The sequence below is a fragment of the Camelus bactrianus genome, chromosome 31, assembly GCF_048773025.1.
Source record: "Camelus bactrianus isolate YW-2024 breed Bactrian camel chromosome 31, ASM4877302v1, whole genome shotgun sequence".
Taxonomy (NCBI): Eukaryota; Metazoa; Chordata; class Mammalia; order Artiodactyla; family Camelidae; genus Camelus; species Camelus bactrianus.
In genome coordinates this window covers 18906260-18919737 of record NC_133569.1, presented here as the reverse complement: position 1 = coordinate 18919737, position 13478 = coordinate 18906260, and the positions used below count along the sequence as shown (strand labels likewise).

The 13478-nt window shown below is 43.0% G+C and overlaps 1 protein-coding gene across 1 annotated transcript in view; it reads left to right on the top strand.

The window, feature by feature from the left end:
* DOCK5 (dedicator of cytokinesis 5) overlaps nt 1-13225 on the top strand; it is a 176601-nt gene extending 163376 nt beyond the window's left edge. The window contains exons 48-52 of the mRNA XM_074355684.1: nt 795-961; nt 6519-6687; nt 7360-7498; nt 8429-8532; nt 9112-13225. Coding sequence (XP_074211785.1) covers nt 795-961; nt 6519-6687; nt 7360-7498; nt 8429-8532; nt 9112-9216 — 684 coding nt within the window. The 3' untranslated portion in view covers nt 9217-13225. The remainder of the gene's footprint in view (nt 1-794; nt 962-6518; nt 6688-7359; nt 7499-8428; nt 8533-9111) is intronic.
* Nucleotides 13226-13478: the final 253 nt, after the last annotated feature.

Sequence of the window (13478 nt, the reverse complement as noted above, 5' to 3'; positions counted from 1 at the left end):
CTGACAGCTGTGCTATGCTTGGTTCCAGCTTCATTTGTCTGCTCTTTGTAAAACAGGAGTTCATCCTGCTCTCTTTAGAAGTCTTTTTCTTGAATCTAGGTTTTCAAAAATTCTCCTTCCTCAAATCAAAACTCTTGAGTTTCTTTTCATGTACTCCTGTCCCCTGTCCCCATACCTCCATCTCCGCTACATTTTTCTCCCGAGAATCTTTTTGATCATCTCTCTCACCCATCCAAGTATTGTCATGCCTTCCTACGAATTTACCTTCTAACCTACTGCTAGTTGAGAGTTTTCTTTTAGGAGCATTTGTCTTTTATACAAGTTCCTAGTTGACAAAGACAAATTTCCTAAGAGTAAATCAGTGTTCCTTTACGTCCTGAAAGTCACCAGGTTAAGTGTCAGGTGTGCCATTTCAACCCAAAACCCTTCTATTAGGCCAATTATTCTGTTTTTTAAATGGCTTGATAGGAGCTAATCTGGAGAAGCAGACAGAGGGTTTTGTGTTTTATTAGTGGGTAATGAAATCTTGGTTTTCCTTTCTCATGGGGCTGGCAGAAAATGAGGGTGAATTTTTCTCTAGTCTTAGAAACAAGGAAGATTTAACCTAAGTTGTGTCTGTAACTAAGGATAGAAGTATTGGCACTATTTAACAACTAATGTGTGTCAGGCACCAGCCGTCAGAAGGGGGTCCCGGCGAAATCAGGAGGCATGCGCCACAGACAGACGGGGGCTGTGCCAGTTCATATGGGCTGAGTTCCCAGCCAGCTGACCTTGAGGGATCATGTCTCCCTCAGCCGCCCAACTTGACCGAGAGGAAGCAAAGCCGCACGGGGTCCATGGTGCTTCCTTACATCACGCTGTCTACACTGCGGAGACTGTCCGTCACCTCGGTGACTTCCTCTGTGATCTCCACCTCTTCTAACTCATCGGATAATGCCCCCTCCAGACCAGGCTCTAATGGGTAAGGCTTTGATCTTTAACGGCCAGGAGGGGTGGGGAAACTCCTTGATGTTTGCCTTTGGTCACCAGAGTGAGACTTGGTCAGTATGGGTACAGCATCTTCATAAGGGAAATAATTCCAAGTTCCTAGGTTATTAGCCTTTGAGTCTTTCTCCTCATCTCCCTCGTGAGAAATATCATTATTTACACGGTGGCAACAACAGTTATGATAAATGGGGGGGAAAATCACTCATAATCCTATCACATCCAGTCACCCCCACCATCACATCCTGACTTTGTTTTTTTTCCACAATAACTTGCAGTTACTGCTTGATTTTTTTTTTACATTATTTCAGTTTTTCATAAGTAATTTTAAAATTTACATTTACTTTAGGAATAGGTCATATAATCACATATGAAATTTCAAAGGTACAGAAGGATGTATCATGAAAAATCTCCCATCCGTCCCTGACTCGCCGCTCACCTGGACCACGCTCCCAGGGCAAGTGATGCTGGCTTTCAGGCTCTTGTTCTGGGTGCTTTCCCAGCAGCTCTGTACTGTTCAGAGCGATTCCTAGATATATAGCCTTCCCTATGTGTTTTTGATATATAAATGGCAGCATATGATACTCTGTTTACCTTGCTTTTTTTCACTTACTGTATCTTGAAAACCATTCCATTTCAGAACAGAGAGAGCCTCCTCTTTTCTTTGAGCTGCAGATATCTTACCATATCTCTGTACCACGAGGCATTTCATCAGTGTCTGTTGATGGACACTTAGTGGATTTCAGCCTTTTCCTATCATAGCGGTGATGGCCATGAGTAACCTTAAATATATGTGTATTATTTTATAAATATTCAAGCATATCAATATGAGAAAAATTCCACAAGTGAAATGGCTCTGTCAAACATGTATAAGTGCAGTTTTCAACATGATTCCTAAACTGACCTCCAGGGAGGTTATACCCATTTACAGTCCTACCAGCAACACACAGGGTGCCTGGTCACTCACACCTTGCCCCTAAATTGTGTCTTTATCAGTCCTTTTAATTTTTGCCAATTTGATAGATGGAAAATAATTTCTTGGAATGGGGTTTTTGTTACATTGTGGTTTTTTTGTGGAGGGGAGGGTTTTGCTTTCTGAAAACTTTATTTTTTTTCTTTATTGAGTTATAGTCAGTTTACAATGTTGTGTCAGTTTCCAGTGTAGAACACAATTCTTCAGTTATATGTGAACATACATATATTTATTGTCACATGCTTTTTCACCGAGATATTGTATATATTTCTCCGTGCTCTACAGTTATGTTGTGTCTTTGTTTCATTTCTCTTGTGTGAAGTTGTGTGAAGTCTCTTCATTCGTTTAATAGCTTGTATGTATTTTATTTTCTGCGAACTGTGGTCAAATATTTTGTACATTTTTCTGTTGGATGTTGGCCCTTTGTCTGTATTATGAGTTGAAATATCCGCCTCCCCCCCCCATTTTTCTTTTGACTTCACTTCTAAGTTTTTATTTAGTTGGGCTAATTTTTTTTATGCAGTCAGGTAAGTTAATACTTGATTTCATGGCTTCTGGGTTTTATATCATAATTAAAGGCCTTCCCCACGATAAGACTACAAAAAACTAATTTTCGGGGTTCACTATTGACAATAGAATCTGTGATTCTTTGGAATTTATTCTCATGTGAAGTGTGAGGTATAGCGCCAATTTTTTCCCCTACAGGCTACCCCAGTTCTCCCTGAAACATTTAGTGAGCAAACTGTCTTCTCTACTGATTTGAAATGTCAGGCTTATTAAAAAAAAAAAAAAATCAAGTTCCAATATGTCCTTTAGTCAGTTTATGGACTTTTGTTTTTCCTGTTTCTTACATCTACCTGTGTAGTTGATGTACGTTGCTAATGCAGTTTTAATTACTACATATTTTAAAGGTCTTTAATTTCTAGGTTTTTTTTTTTTTTTTCCCCAGAACTTGGCTAGTTTTACTCATTGCTTATTTTCAACTACCTTGTCTGGGACCCTATTGTTATTTTTATTGGGATCTTGTTAAGTTTATGGGCTAAACTTATGGCTTTTTGATGTTGAGCTTTCGTTGCCAGAAACATGGAGTGCCTTTCCATATGTTCAAATATTTTAAAAGAGTCAATTTATAATTGTGTTCAAGTGGGAAAAGCATGTACCATTTCGTGACCCACTGCCTCATTTAATATACATGATGAGTATTTAGCATTATTGTGTATTTTAGTGTTGAATATAAGTTAAATCAGTTGACTCAACATTTATTTATAATTTTGATATTCCGTATAATAATAATTATACCACAAAAATTAACCTGTACGAATGGCCTTCTACCTAAAAATCAAATGTTTATTACTTCCTAAATAATTTATCCATTCTTTTCCCCACTGACATAAATATGTTTACAGAGTTGTAATTATAGCACAGATACAGTTTGGCATTTGCATTTCCTCTTTATCTTTTTATTATAAGCATTTGCCATGTTGCTATATAATTTTTTTTATTATTTGTTGTCATTTTTGATGGCTATCTACCATTGCATCATATGAATGGGTCGTAACTAATTCTTCTTCCTACTATAGGATATTTTAGCTATCATGTCATTATTTCTAAACAGATAATCATAGAAGTTCATTCTAAACTTAATACAAAAACGTTTCGATTGCACCAATGTAACATGCATTTATATTATTAAGAATTGTAGCAAACACATGTGTACATATAGTTTTATGATTATTTGGGATATGTTCCCAGATCACATCTCCACCTTTGGTTAAGGGCAAGTGTAGGGTGCATTTCCAGAAGCATATATTACCTACTCAGAGGGTGAAATTATTTTTTAAATTCTCAGTAATCACACAAATACCAACGTGCGATGCCATATGCAATGTCAGAGTGACTATATAATTTTTCATAATAATATTCACCCATATTAAGTATTTGGACTATTTTTAATCTTGTGAATTCTGATGTATTAAGTAATGATTCACTTGTTTATTTTTTTCCTTCTGTGGTTTTTTTCATGCCATAATGTGCTACTATGTACTTTGTGGAAAGCATAGAAGTTCTCTTCTGCTCAGTAAGACTCTTTTCTTAAATAAACTCTGTATCATGAAAAAAAAAGGGAAGTTTTCAAGCAGCTGTTGAGAATCAGAGACACCATAATAGCTGTTCCATTAGGGCAGGGAACAGACAGATAGATGCCTGGGGTCCGCTGTGCGCCGTGACCCCAGACAGGTGGGTCGCTGCTCTTGCCCACATCTGCCCGGCGAGTAAGAAGGCATCACTGATACTCTTTTCCAACATTTAATCAGGATGTTTCTTTAGCTCAAACATCCCCACCTAATGACCTTGATTCTCCTACTAGCAGTGTTACGTCATAGTGTTCCTTGAAACTTCCATGGTGGTTGTTGGGTGTGCCGTCTAGAAACAGTCACTTCTTTCCCGTTAGGATGCACCCGTCCAGTTTGGCAAACGGGCGGCTGAGGCCCCAAAAGAGAATTACTTGCTGAAACAGAGGGCGTTGTGATAAGGGAAGCCGGAAGGGATTGCACTGCATGTCCACTCAGAACGTGCCCAGAGCACCAGCAGAGCAGAGGCCCCAAACTAAAATTTTTTTAGAAAAAGACTAGTCTTTGGTATTTCAGGAGAATCACTGAAGTAGTCAGTGTAGGAAAAAAAAAAAAAAACCACAGACACTGTGAGCCTACACTGTCTTTATCTCATGGCTTGGTTTGGTTTGTAATTGGGCCCTCCTGAAACTCACATCTTCGCCTGTCGAGCTGGTGTCAGCAGTCACTCACTCTCATTCTCAGTCTCAGGTAGAGTGATAATAGACCCAGTAGGATCTTGGGTGGTGGTTTTTTTCTGTCCCTGAGCAATTAACTGTTTGAAGTGATTCTTTCTGGGGAGAGGGTAATTAGATTTCTTTCTTTATTTTAATGGAGATACTGGGGATTGAACCCAGGGCCTCGTGCGTGCTAGGCATGCGCTGTACCACTGAGCTGTACCCTCCCCTCCTGTACCAATTGAAAATCAAACCAGAGCTCATTAAATACCCATTCAGAAGCTGTTAGCAATATACATCATAAAGATAGATTTCTAACCCTTCATCCCCCCCCCTTTTTTTTTTTTTACATTTTGCCACGTTCATTCCTTCTCTCTCTGTCTCTCCCCACTCCCCAACTCGGCCCTTTGAGAGGGGGTTGCGTAAATCATGGCTGTAGAACAAGTGGATCGTCTTACCATGGCCGCTTACTACATGCAGCGCAGTCTATAAATTCAGGAAGTTTGACGCTGACACGATACTTCAGGCTACAACCCATATTCCAGTTTTGTCAACTGTCCCAGTAATGTCTTCTGTAGCAATTTCTGGTGCAGGATCCAGTCGGGATCACGTGTTATAGTAACCATGTCTCTTCATTCCTCTTTAATCTGAAATCGTTTCCTTAGCCTTTCCTTGTCTTTCATAATATTGACATTTTTGAAGATGGTGGACCAGTTATTTTATAGAATTTTTTTTCGTTTGGGTTTGCCTGATGTTTCCTCGTGCTTAGGATTCAGGTTATCCATTTTTGTGCAATGTCGTGTCCTTTTCAAGTATGATATCCAGAGACCCATCATGTCCGTTCATCCCTTATTGGTGATGTTAATGGACCATGAGGGTAAGATTTTGCCCGCTGTCTTTTCTATTTTAAAAATAGTACTTCCTGGCGGGGAGGGTATAGCTCAAGTGGCAGAGCGCATGCTTAGCATGCTTGAGGTCCTGGGTTCAATCCCCAGCACCTCCTTTAAAAATAAATGAATACATACATAAATATCAATCAGTCAATCAATCAACCTGATTACCTCCCTCCTCCCCCCCAAATAAAAAAATTTAAAATAAAATAGTACTTCCTATTTTTCCCTTTTGTAATTAATAAGTACTTTATGGGGAGATAGTTTGAAACACTCCTGTTTCTCAGCAAGCTCTTCCCTTCGATAGCAGTTTTATGATTCTTGAATGAATCACTTTTCACTGTGGTGCTTGAAAATCTCATTGTCATTAAAAAACATTTGAGGAGTACGCCTAGCTGCTCGGCACTGTGCTAAACATTTTATAGTCACCCTTTGAGGTAGGTAGTATTATTACCCCCATTTCACAGATAAGAAAACTGAGGCACACAATGGCTATCTGCCCACGGTCACCCAATAAGTAAGTGTTGGCAGGATTTGAACCCAGGCTGTTGGTCTCCAGAGCATGTGTTCTTACCCACTGCATAAAGCTGCCTATTCATCTTTTACTGTGTGAATTCTGTCTTTACCTCTGAGTTTAACAAGACCATGTCTTCCTGGGATAAGATAAATATCCACTAGTGCTTTCTTTCCCTACTTCGATGGTCTCATTTCTGTACACGCAGACCCTGAGATAGTCACTGGCAGTTGAGAGTTCGGATTTAGAACCTGAGAGGGAAACTATGGGTCAAGTTCAGGCTGAGGAGCATCTCCCCTGGTCTTTTTGGAGTCAGTTTTGACTGTCGTGTGATCAGTGTTTTCTGATTTTGTCCTTGTTTGTGGCCGACAGGTCCATCCTGGAGCCGCTTTTGGAGCGCAGGGCCTCGTCCGGTGCCCGAGTGGAAGAGCTGGCCCTCCGCGAGGACGGCGAGAGCCGGGTCAGCAAGTTCAAGAGAAAAGACTGGAGCTTGAGCAAGTCCCAGGTCATTGCAGAGAAAGCGCTGGAGCCTGATCTGCTGGTAAACGAAACAAGCCAGACACAGCACCACAGGTTTACAGGGCTTTCCCTGTAGCTGGGCACCTCACCAACCACTTCACAGCCGTGGGTCACCAGATGGAAGCCTGGTGTGGTTTCTCAGGACGTGGCAGCCTGTGAGGGTGTCAGATCTCAGGCTGTGCTGAGAAAAGTGCAGACAGAGATCAGAGTCTAAATCAATAGTGGCGTAAGATTTACCCACAGTGTAACATGTGGGCTGATGCTTGGAGTGTGGTTCTTGCCACTGTGTTCCATAAGGCTGTCCAAACATTGTCATTTCTCTTCTTTTTACTTAAAAAAAAAAAAAACCAAACAGGTACTTTTTCTTCCATAAGCCACATCAAGTTGTTAAGTGTGGCAGGACCAGCTCTCTCTGATAGTCAGCGTAGCTTATTTCCAACCTAAATGACACTATGGTTGAAATCAAGTCCGTGGCCAGCTGGAAAATTGTCTGTGGTCCCCTGGTCCCCTGATTCTCTGTCAGTGTCTTTGCCCTCGTGCCCCCCAACAGCGATAAGCTTAGAAAGGGCTCCTGGAGTTTTGCCCTTTTAACAAGTTTCCGCCCCGTAAGAGGGTTGTTCCGAGCATTGATGAGCTCAGCCCTCCTCACCATGAGAACGTTTCGCTGTGTCTCCCCACCCCATCCCCCGACTAGAGTCCAACCAGGAAAGCACAAAGGCCGAAGAGTCTCCAGCTATCGGACAATCGGCTGACACCGTTTCATGGCTCTTCGCCGCCTCAGTCGACATCCCTCAGCCCACCCCCACTCACTCCTAAAGCTACCAGGACCCTGAGTAAGTTCCCCTATAGAGACCCCTTGTCTTTGTGGTTTTAGGGGATGGAGTATGTGTGTGAATCTGGACCATTTTTAGCCAAAATAGACACAAGGTGTATGAGATTGTTGTGAAGTTGATTTAATTCAGGGATGGTGGGTAGAATTCAGTTAGAGTCTGGCAAGGTGTCCTTAGGATGGTAAGAGTCATTAAACTTTTCTGTACAGAGATCCACAGGGTCTCACTGTCCCTTTTCTAGTTGTGAAGGTATCAGTGAGGTAGATCTGGACAAGGACCAGACAGGAAGTGAGTAACCTGGGAACTGTTGGGTAGATAGCCGTGTACTTTATGTAGCCAAGGGTCCAAAATAAGGAAAAGAAATAGACCCATTCTATATAGTACTTAAGAGCCAAGCTTGGGGAATCAGCAGCACACAACGCCTGAGAAGAATTATAAGGTCCCCTTGGCACAAAGGAACAGCAGAGGGGGAAACCATCGTACCAAACAGGGGACAATGGTCAGCCAAGAGTCAGAGATAATTCAGGCAAGTTTTCCTGGAGCAAGTGGATCTTGCCCCCTTTACATGATAGAACTATGACAGTTCAATTGAACCAGTATTTATTGACTACCTAGTATGTGATGGATGCTTTTTCTAAGCACTGGGATATGTCAGAGAACAGAGTAATACTCTGAGTTCTAGAAAATGTTCTCATCTTCAGCTTAATAGTAAAAGCCCTGAACCCAAAATGGGATTTTTTACTCAAGAACGTCTTGTGAAGCCTTCTGGTGAGTGAAGGGCGCTGCATTTTTCACAAAGGGTAAGGGATCTTTTCCATTCTGTCCACAGAAGCAATAGAGTGTGACCTTAGTGATGTGATAGACCAGGTTGGAAGTCCCATGAGATTCCTTGATGAATTCTCTCTGCCTTCATCCACTTTGTGTCATTTCCAGGTTCCCCATCTTTGCAGACGGATGAGCAGATGACTCCTACTGTCCCACCGCCCCCGCCCCCCAAAAGCAAGCCCTACGAGAGCAGCCAGAGGAACTCCACAGAGGTAGGGGGGCCACAGCGGTCATAGGGGGCCAGAGCGCCTCCCCCCCAACTCATGGGGATGCAGCACTGGATGTCCCAAGGTTTTTAGTAGGCAGGTTTTCTCATCCATTTTTCACTCTAATCGAGTCTTGGTTCAATCCTGAAACCATGAAAGGGGAGTTTTCAGTGGGAAGGAACCATGTGCAAGTAGACCTTTCACACATTGAAGGTAGAGCTTTTTTTGTACCTCACCTTGGGTACAGGCAAGTGAAATAAGTGAATTCTGGTTCACATTTAAAGAGTTTACTTCCTCCGAGTGAACATTCTGGAATGGCCTCTGATGGATTTCCTTCATTCATTCAACACATATTTATTGAGTCCTCAAGTACTGGGGATGCAGCAGTGTTGGTGTATATCTCATTAACGCAAAGAGAAAGGGGGAGATGGAATCAGTCTTGTTTCCTTTTTCACCTTGCAAAGGCTGTGTAGATAAACTCAGATCAGTTAGAAGCTAACGCAGAAAGTCGGAAATGTGGAGGAGACGGCAGAATTAGGGAGAAAGGTAAGACTCATTTCTCCTTCCGTGTGTCTGCTCCACCAGATTGCGCCCCCACTGCCTGTCCGAAGAGAAGCCAAAGCCCCACCCCCTCCACCTCCAAAAGCTCGGAAATCTGGCATCCTTTCTTCTGAGCCTGGATCCCAGTAAGGATCTCGTCCTCTCTCTGGAACTCTGAGTGCCCTGGACCACTGATGCCTGGGAGCTGGCCTCGGGGAGGCAGTGTCCTCATTGCATGGGGCCCCCGCTGGCTGCCTCTCCTGATCTGGGATTGAGGTTCACCAGCTCAGAACTGGTTTCATTCTTTCGAAAGCTTCCCTTTGATTGATGCCTGGGTCCCTGCCGCATCTCCTCCAGTCCATGTGGAATTCTGGAATTGGCCAGATCCTGTGTGTTTCTCAAAGGAGAGATCTCCCTCCCCGTTACTACACTGCAGCCTCTGGTGCAGAGCCACCGGGGGCTCCAAGAACTTGGAGAAGTTCTTCCCCCACCGTGGTGGTGGAGGAGCCACCCCCGTAACCTACTCCTTGGAGGAATTTCTCGCTTGGTTTCTGAAGAGCTGTGCGTAAGATTTAGTTCTCTCCCGTGGACATACCCTATTCCTCAGAACCTATTGAAAGAGACTGAGACAAGTACTTTGGTAGCCAGAATAGTCTATCTTTCTGAGGTCTGCTGTGTCTTCTTGGAGGAAAAGAACATCCTTTTAAGGGAGATGGGCTGCTTTCAAGTAAGAATGGCTATCATCGTTGAAAGAACTTGGACTCCATCATGAGCCCTGAGCTCCTGCATCCCTGACCCCCATCCACCTGTGGCTTGGGAAAGCTGCCCCTCACATCCCCCACCAGGAGTCCCCCACACTCCCAACTAATGGCCTCACTGCCCAACAGTCACTCTTTCCTCCCACGGACTCTTGAAGCTCCTTTTTTTGTACACAGTTCCCCGTCACCTCATCTGAGCTCAAATCACTGGATCTGAGGGACTTGGCAGCCTGGATTCAACTGCTTCTCTTCCAGATCTCAGTTGGGTGTCTCGGTGACCCCTGGCTGCAACCTGATTTTGCCCTGGAGAATACAGTGCAATATCTCTCTTTGGTTATTTATTCCTCTTGATTGTGGAATTGATTTGATTACATATTTATGGTACCAATGTCAATATTCTTTTCGGAAGGAAAAAATGGGGTAATTGAGAGGATCAAATACTATCGACACACACAGAAACAGCCACACAAAGTTAAAGACATTTTGACCTGGAAAGGACTTAAAGTTCATACAAAACACACCCTCACATTGTAGATAAGGAAACTGAGGCTACGCACAAAAAAAAAATTGCAATATTGAGTCTCACTACTAATCCATCCTGCTGACCAGAGTTATCCCCAGGTGACGTCTAGAAGGCAACCTGACAGATTCTTCCATCCCTACCCCGAGTTGGAACAGCAGTGGAAATGTCCCAGCTATTTCTATACCACTTAGGTGTTTATAGCAAAATAGAAAACTTTTTGAATGTAGATCCCGGGGGCCACCCTTTGGGTAGGCTCTCTGGGGGACAGCCTGGCCAGGTCACCTTTCCTTTCAGGTGGAGAGAGAAGGAGAGAGTTTACCTCCGAGAATCAGGGCTTGCTGGCCTCCACCTCTTTTAGGAGAGACGTGTTAATTCATCATAGGGTCAGGGAAGTCAAAACAGAACAAAACAAAACAAAACAAACAAAAAAACCTCTGAGATGTGTCCAGCCTTACTCAAGAAATTCATATGCATCTTTAAAAGTGCTACTTTCTTGTTTTTGCTCCACCTGAGAGTGAGGTGTTGTACCAGGCAAGAACCTGGGCTCTGGAAGTAACCCATTCAGGTTTGAGTCCACCCACCTATGTCATCTCTCAGCTTTGCAAACTCCCGCAAACTATTTGAAATTCTCTGGAGTTTTCATTTCTTCGCTTTTCAGAATAGGGCTCATCCCTGCCACACAGGCTGCTTTGGGGCTCAGCTGAGTTGGAATATGTGCAGTAGGTACTCATGAAATGGGCCTTTCTGGTGGTCTCTGCTGGGCCTGAGTAAGATCGGGAACTTTCAACACGTGATTGAGATTCTTTGTTTTTGTTTTTTTTTTCGAGATCATTTGGAACGTGAGTGCAGGTTAGCGCTGCGCGTAACAGTTCCTCTTCAAAAGGTGGCATCTCATGTAATTATAACTGGAGACAAAGCATTAATAAGACCTGAAGAGGATTTTAAGTGGCAAGAAAAGAGAATGAGAAGGAACGGATGGGCTCTGCAGGGCTTACGTGGAGCTGGGAGCAGCTTCTGAGAAGTTGCTGGGCAGACTGGCTGGCAGGGATTCGTGTACCTCACCCCACTTTCCAGGCTGCCGTTAAAATAGAAGGATGTAGACTAGGTCACAAAGAAACCAGACCAGAAGCACATCCCTTCCGAGCAGTGGGGGTGAGTCCTGCAGCCTGGCTTTGGTCAGAGGCTTGGGACATCAGATACACCAGTGCCCAAATGCCTTCCCTTTTTAAAAATGTTTTTCCATAGGACTCCCTTCCCACAGTTATGGAAATACTAGATCTCTCCTGGCTGAATACAAAGGATTCCAAGTAATGTTGTGAACAGTAGGTCACAGGGAGACACTGGAAGGGTCATCTCCTTGGGAAGCCACTGGGTCAGAAAGAGTCATATTTAACAAAAGATCCTAAGTAATGTGTGTCCTGAAATCAAAGATGGAGACGGCAAAGAAATGCCTTGTGATTACTGTAAATCTAGGAGAGATGAGGGCCAGGGAATGAAAAGAGAAAGACCTGGTCTTTAGTTTCCTTGGTAAGCTTTCTGAAATATTGAAAGACGTTGGAAGTAGCCCCTAAATTGTCACAACCTTGTGGGTATTGATTTATGGGATTTTTTTTTTAAATCCCTTTTTCCCTCTTTCTCTATCCTGGTGACTTGTATTGCTTTGAGGTCATTTTTTAAGAATTGTTTTTTTCAGCATATATTAAGCTCTTACTGAATGCCAGACACCATCCTAGACCCCCAGGATATGGCGGTTCAGCATGTCCAAAGGAAACAGCCCCAGTGTACAAGGACTGTGGTGTGCCGTGGGATTGGCAAGAGAATGGCGTTCAAGGAAAGTGAAACCCTAAATAAGGCTGCTGGGCCGTGGGCTGCCTCCCCCTCCTCCACCTTCACACCTTGATTCCAGAGTTACAGTCATTGTCTTCAATCAGAGAGACCCATGAAGAACAACTGCCACCCTCAGGTCCCTAAGACAAAACCAGAGATGAAGCCGGGTTAGAAATAACGATCTCCCTTTGCTGACTCTTTCCAAGTTTCGAGAGTCCTTCCCCCAGATTATGGGCTTTGAAACTGAGATATAACTTATATGCAAGTTAGAGGCACAGATCTTAGGTGTACAGATGGATGGAATTCTTTGTTAGCGCACACCCACGTCACCACCTCCCAGACCCGTGGACTGCTTCCGGCACCACAGAAGTGTCCCTTATAAAAGGTATTGTCATCTTATAAAAGGTATTTCAAAGGCCCTTCAATTTTGTATCTTCCTTCTTCTCACTTTTCAGGTATAATGAAAAGGGAAGAAAAACCGCACCATCAACACAGAACAAAACTCTAATGAATATAGCTTTGGGCAAGTCGATTTGTAGTCAGTCCCTGGACTTCAGTTTCCTCGTGTAAAAAAAATACATGTTTGAGGTTACGTGATTTTTAGAATCCTTCCAGCCCTAGCTCTCTTTTATTATAAGTAAATCAAAGAGAGAGAGAAGGAAAGTTGTTGTTCAAAGGCTTTTAGAGCTATACACCATGCCTAAGTGGGATTTTAAAATTAAGTTGGAAAAGGTAAGTTCCTCTTTGGGTGGGTGGAGAGTGCAACCATCAGTTCTAATCTACAGAAGGTAAAAGTTTTCAGGTTGATGACTTCAGGCAGATTCTTATAATCCAGGCAAGCCTCATCTTTTTATGCTGCCCAGACTCATCCATCAGTCACGTTTTCTGAGTTGTTCATCCAAACTTTGTCAAAAGTCTCAGTAGCCATGATTTTGTAAATGAGTTGGGTTTCAAACATGAACCATTAAGAAGATGTGCATTGAACTAGAGAATTTTTGTTCAGATTTGCTGTTATTTATTTTGTAAATTAAAAATGGTAATGTATTTTCAAGTTCATTGTGTACTTAGCTTATTATTAATTACTCTTACGTTCATGAAATGAAATCATTCCTGAACTCTTTCTTACCGTTGCTCCTTCACAACCTCACACCCACTGTTCCTTCTGGTCTCATTTCATTACAGGTCCTGTTTGTTTCAACTTGTACTGTGGGGTCATCGAGTCATCTTTGCCGGGAGGCAATAAAAACTGCAAACTATTTGGTTCTTCCCCCACCTCCGCCCACACCCCATTCATCCGTTTGGCA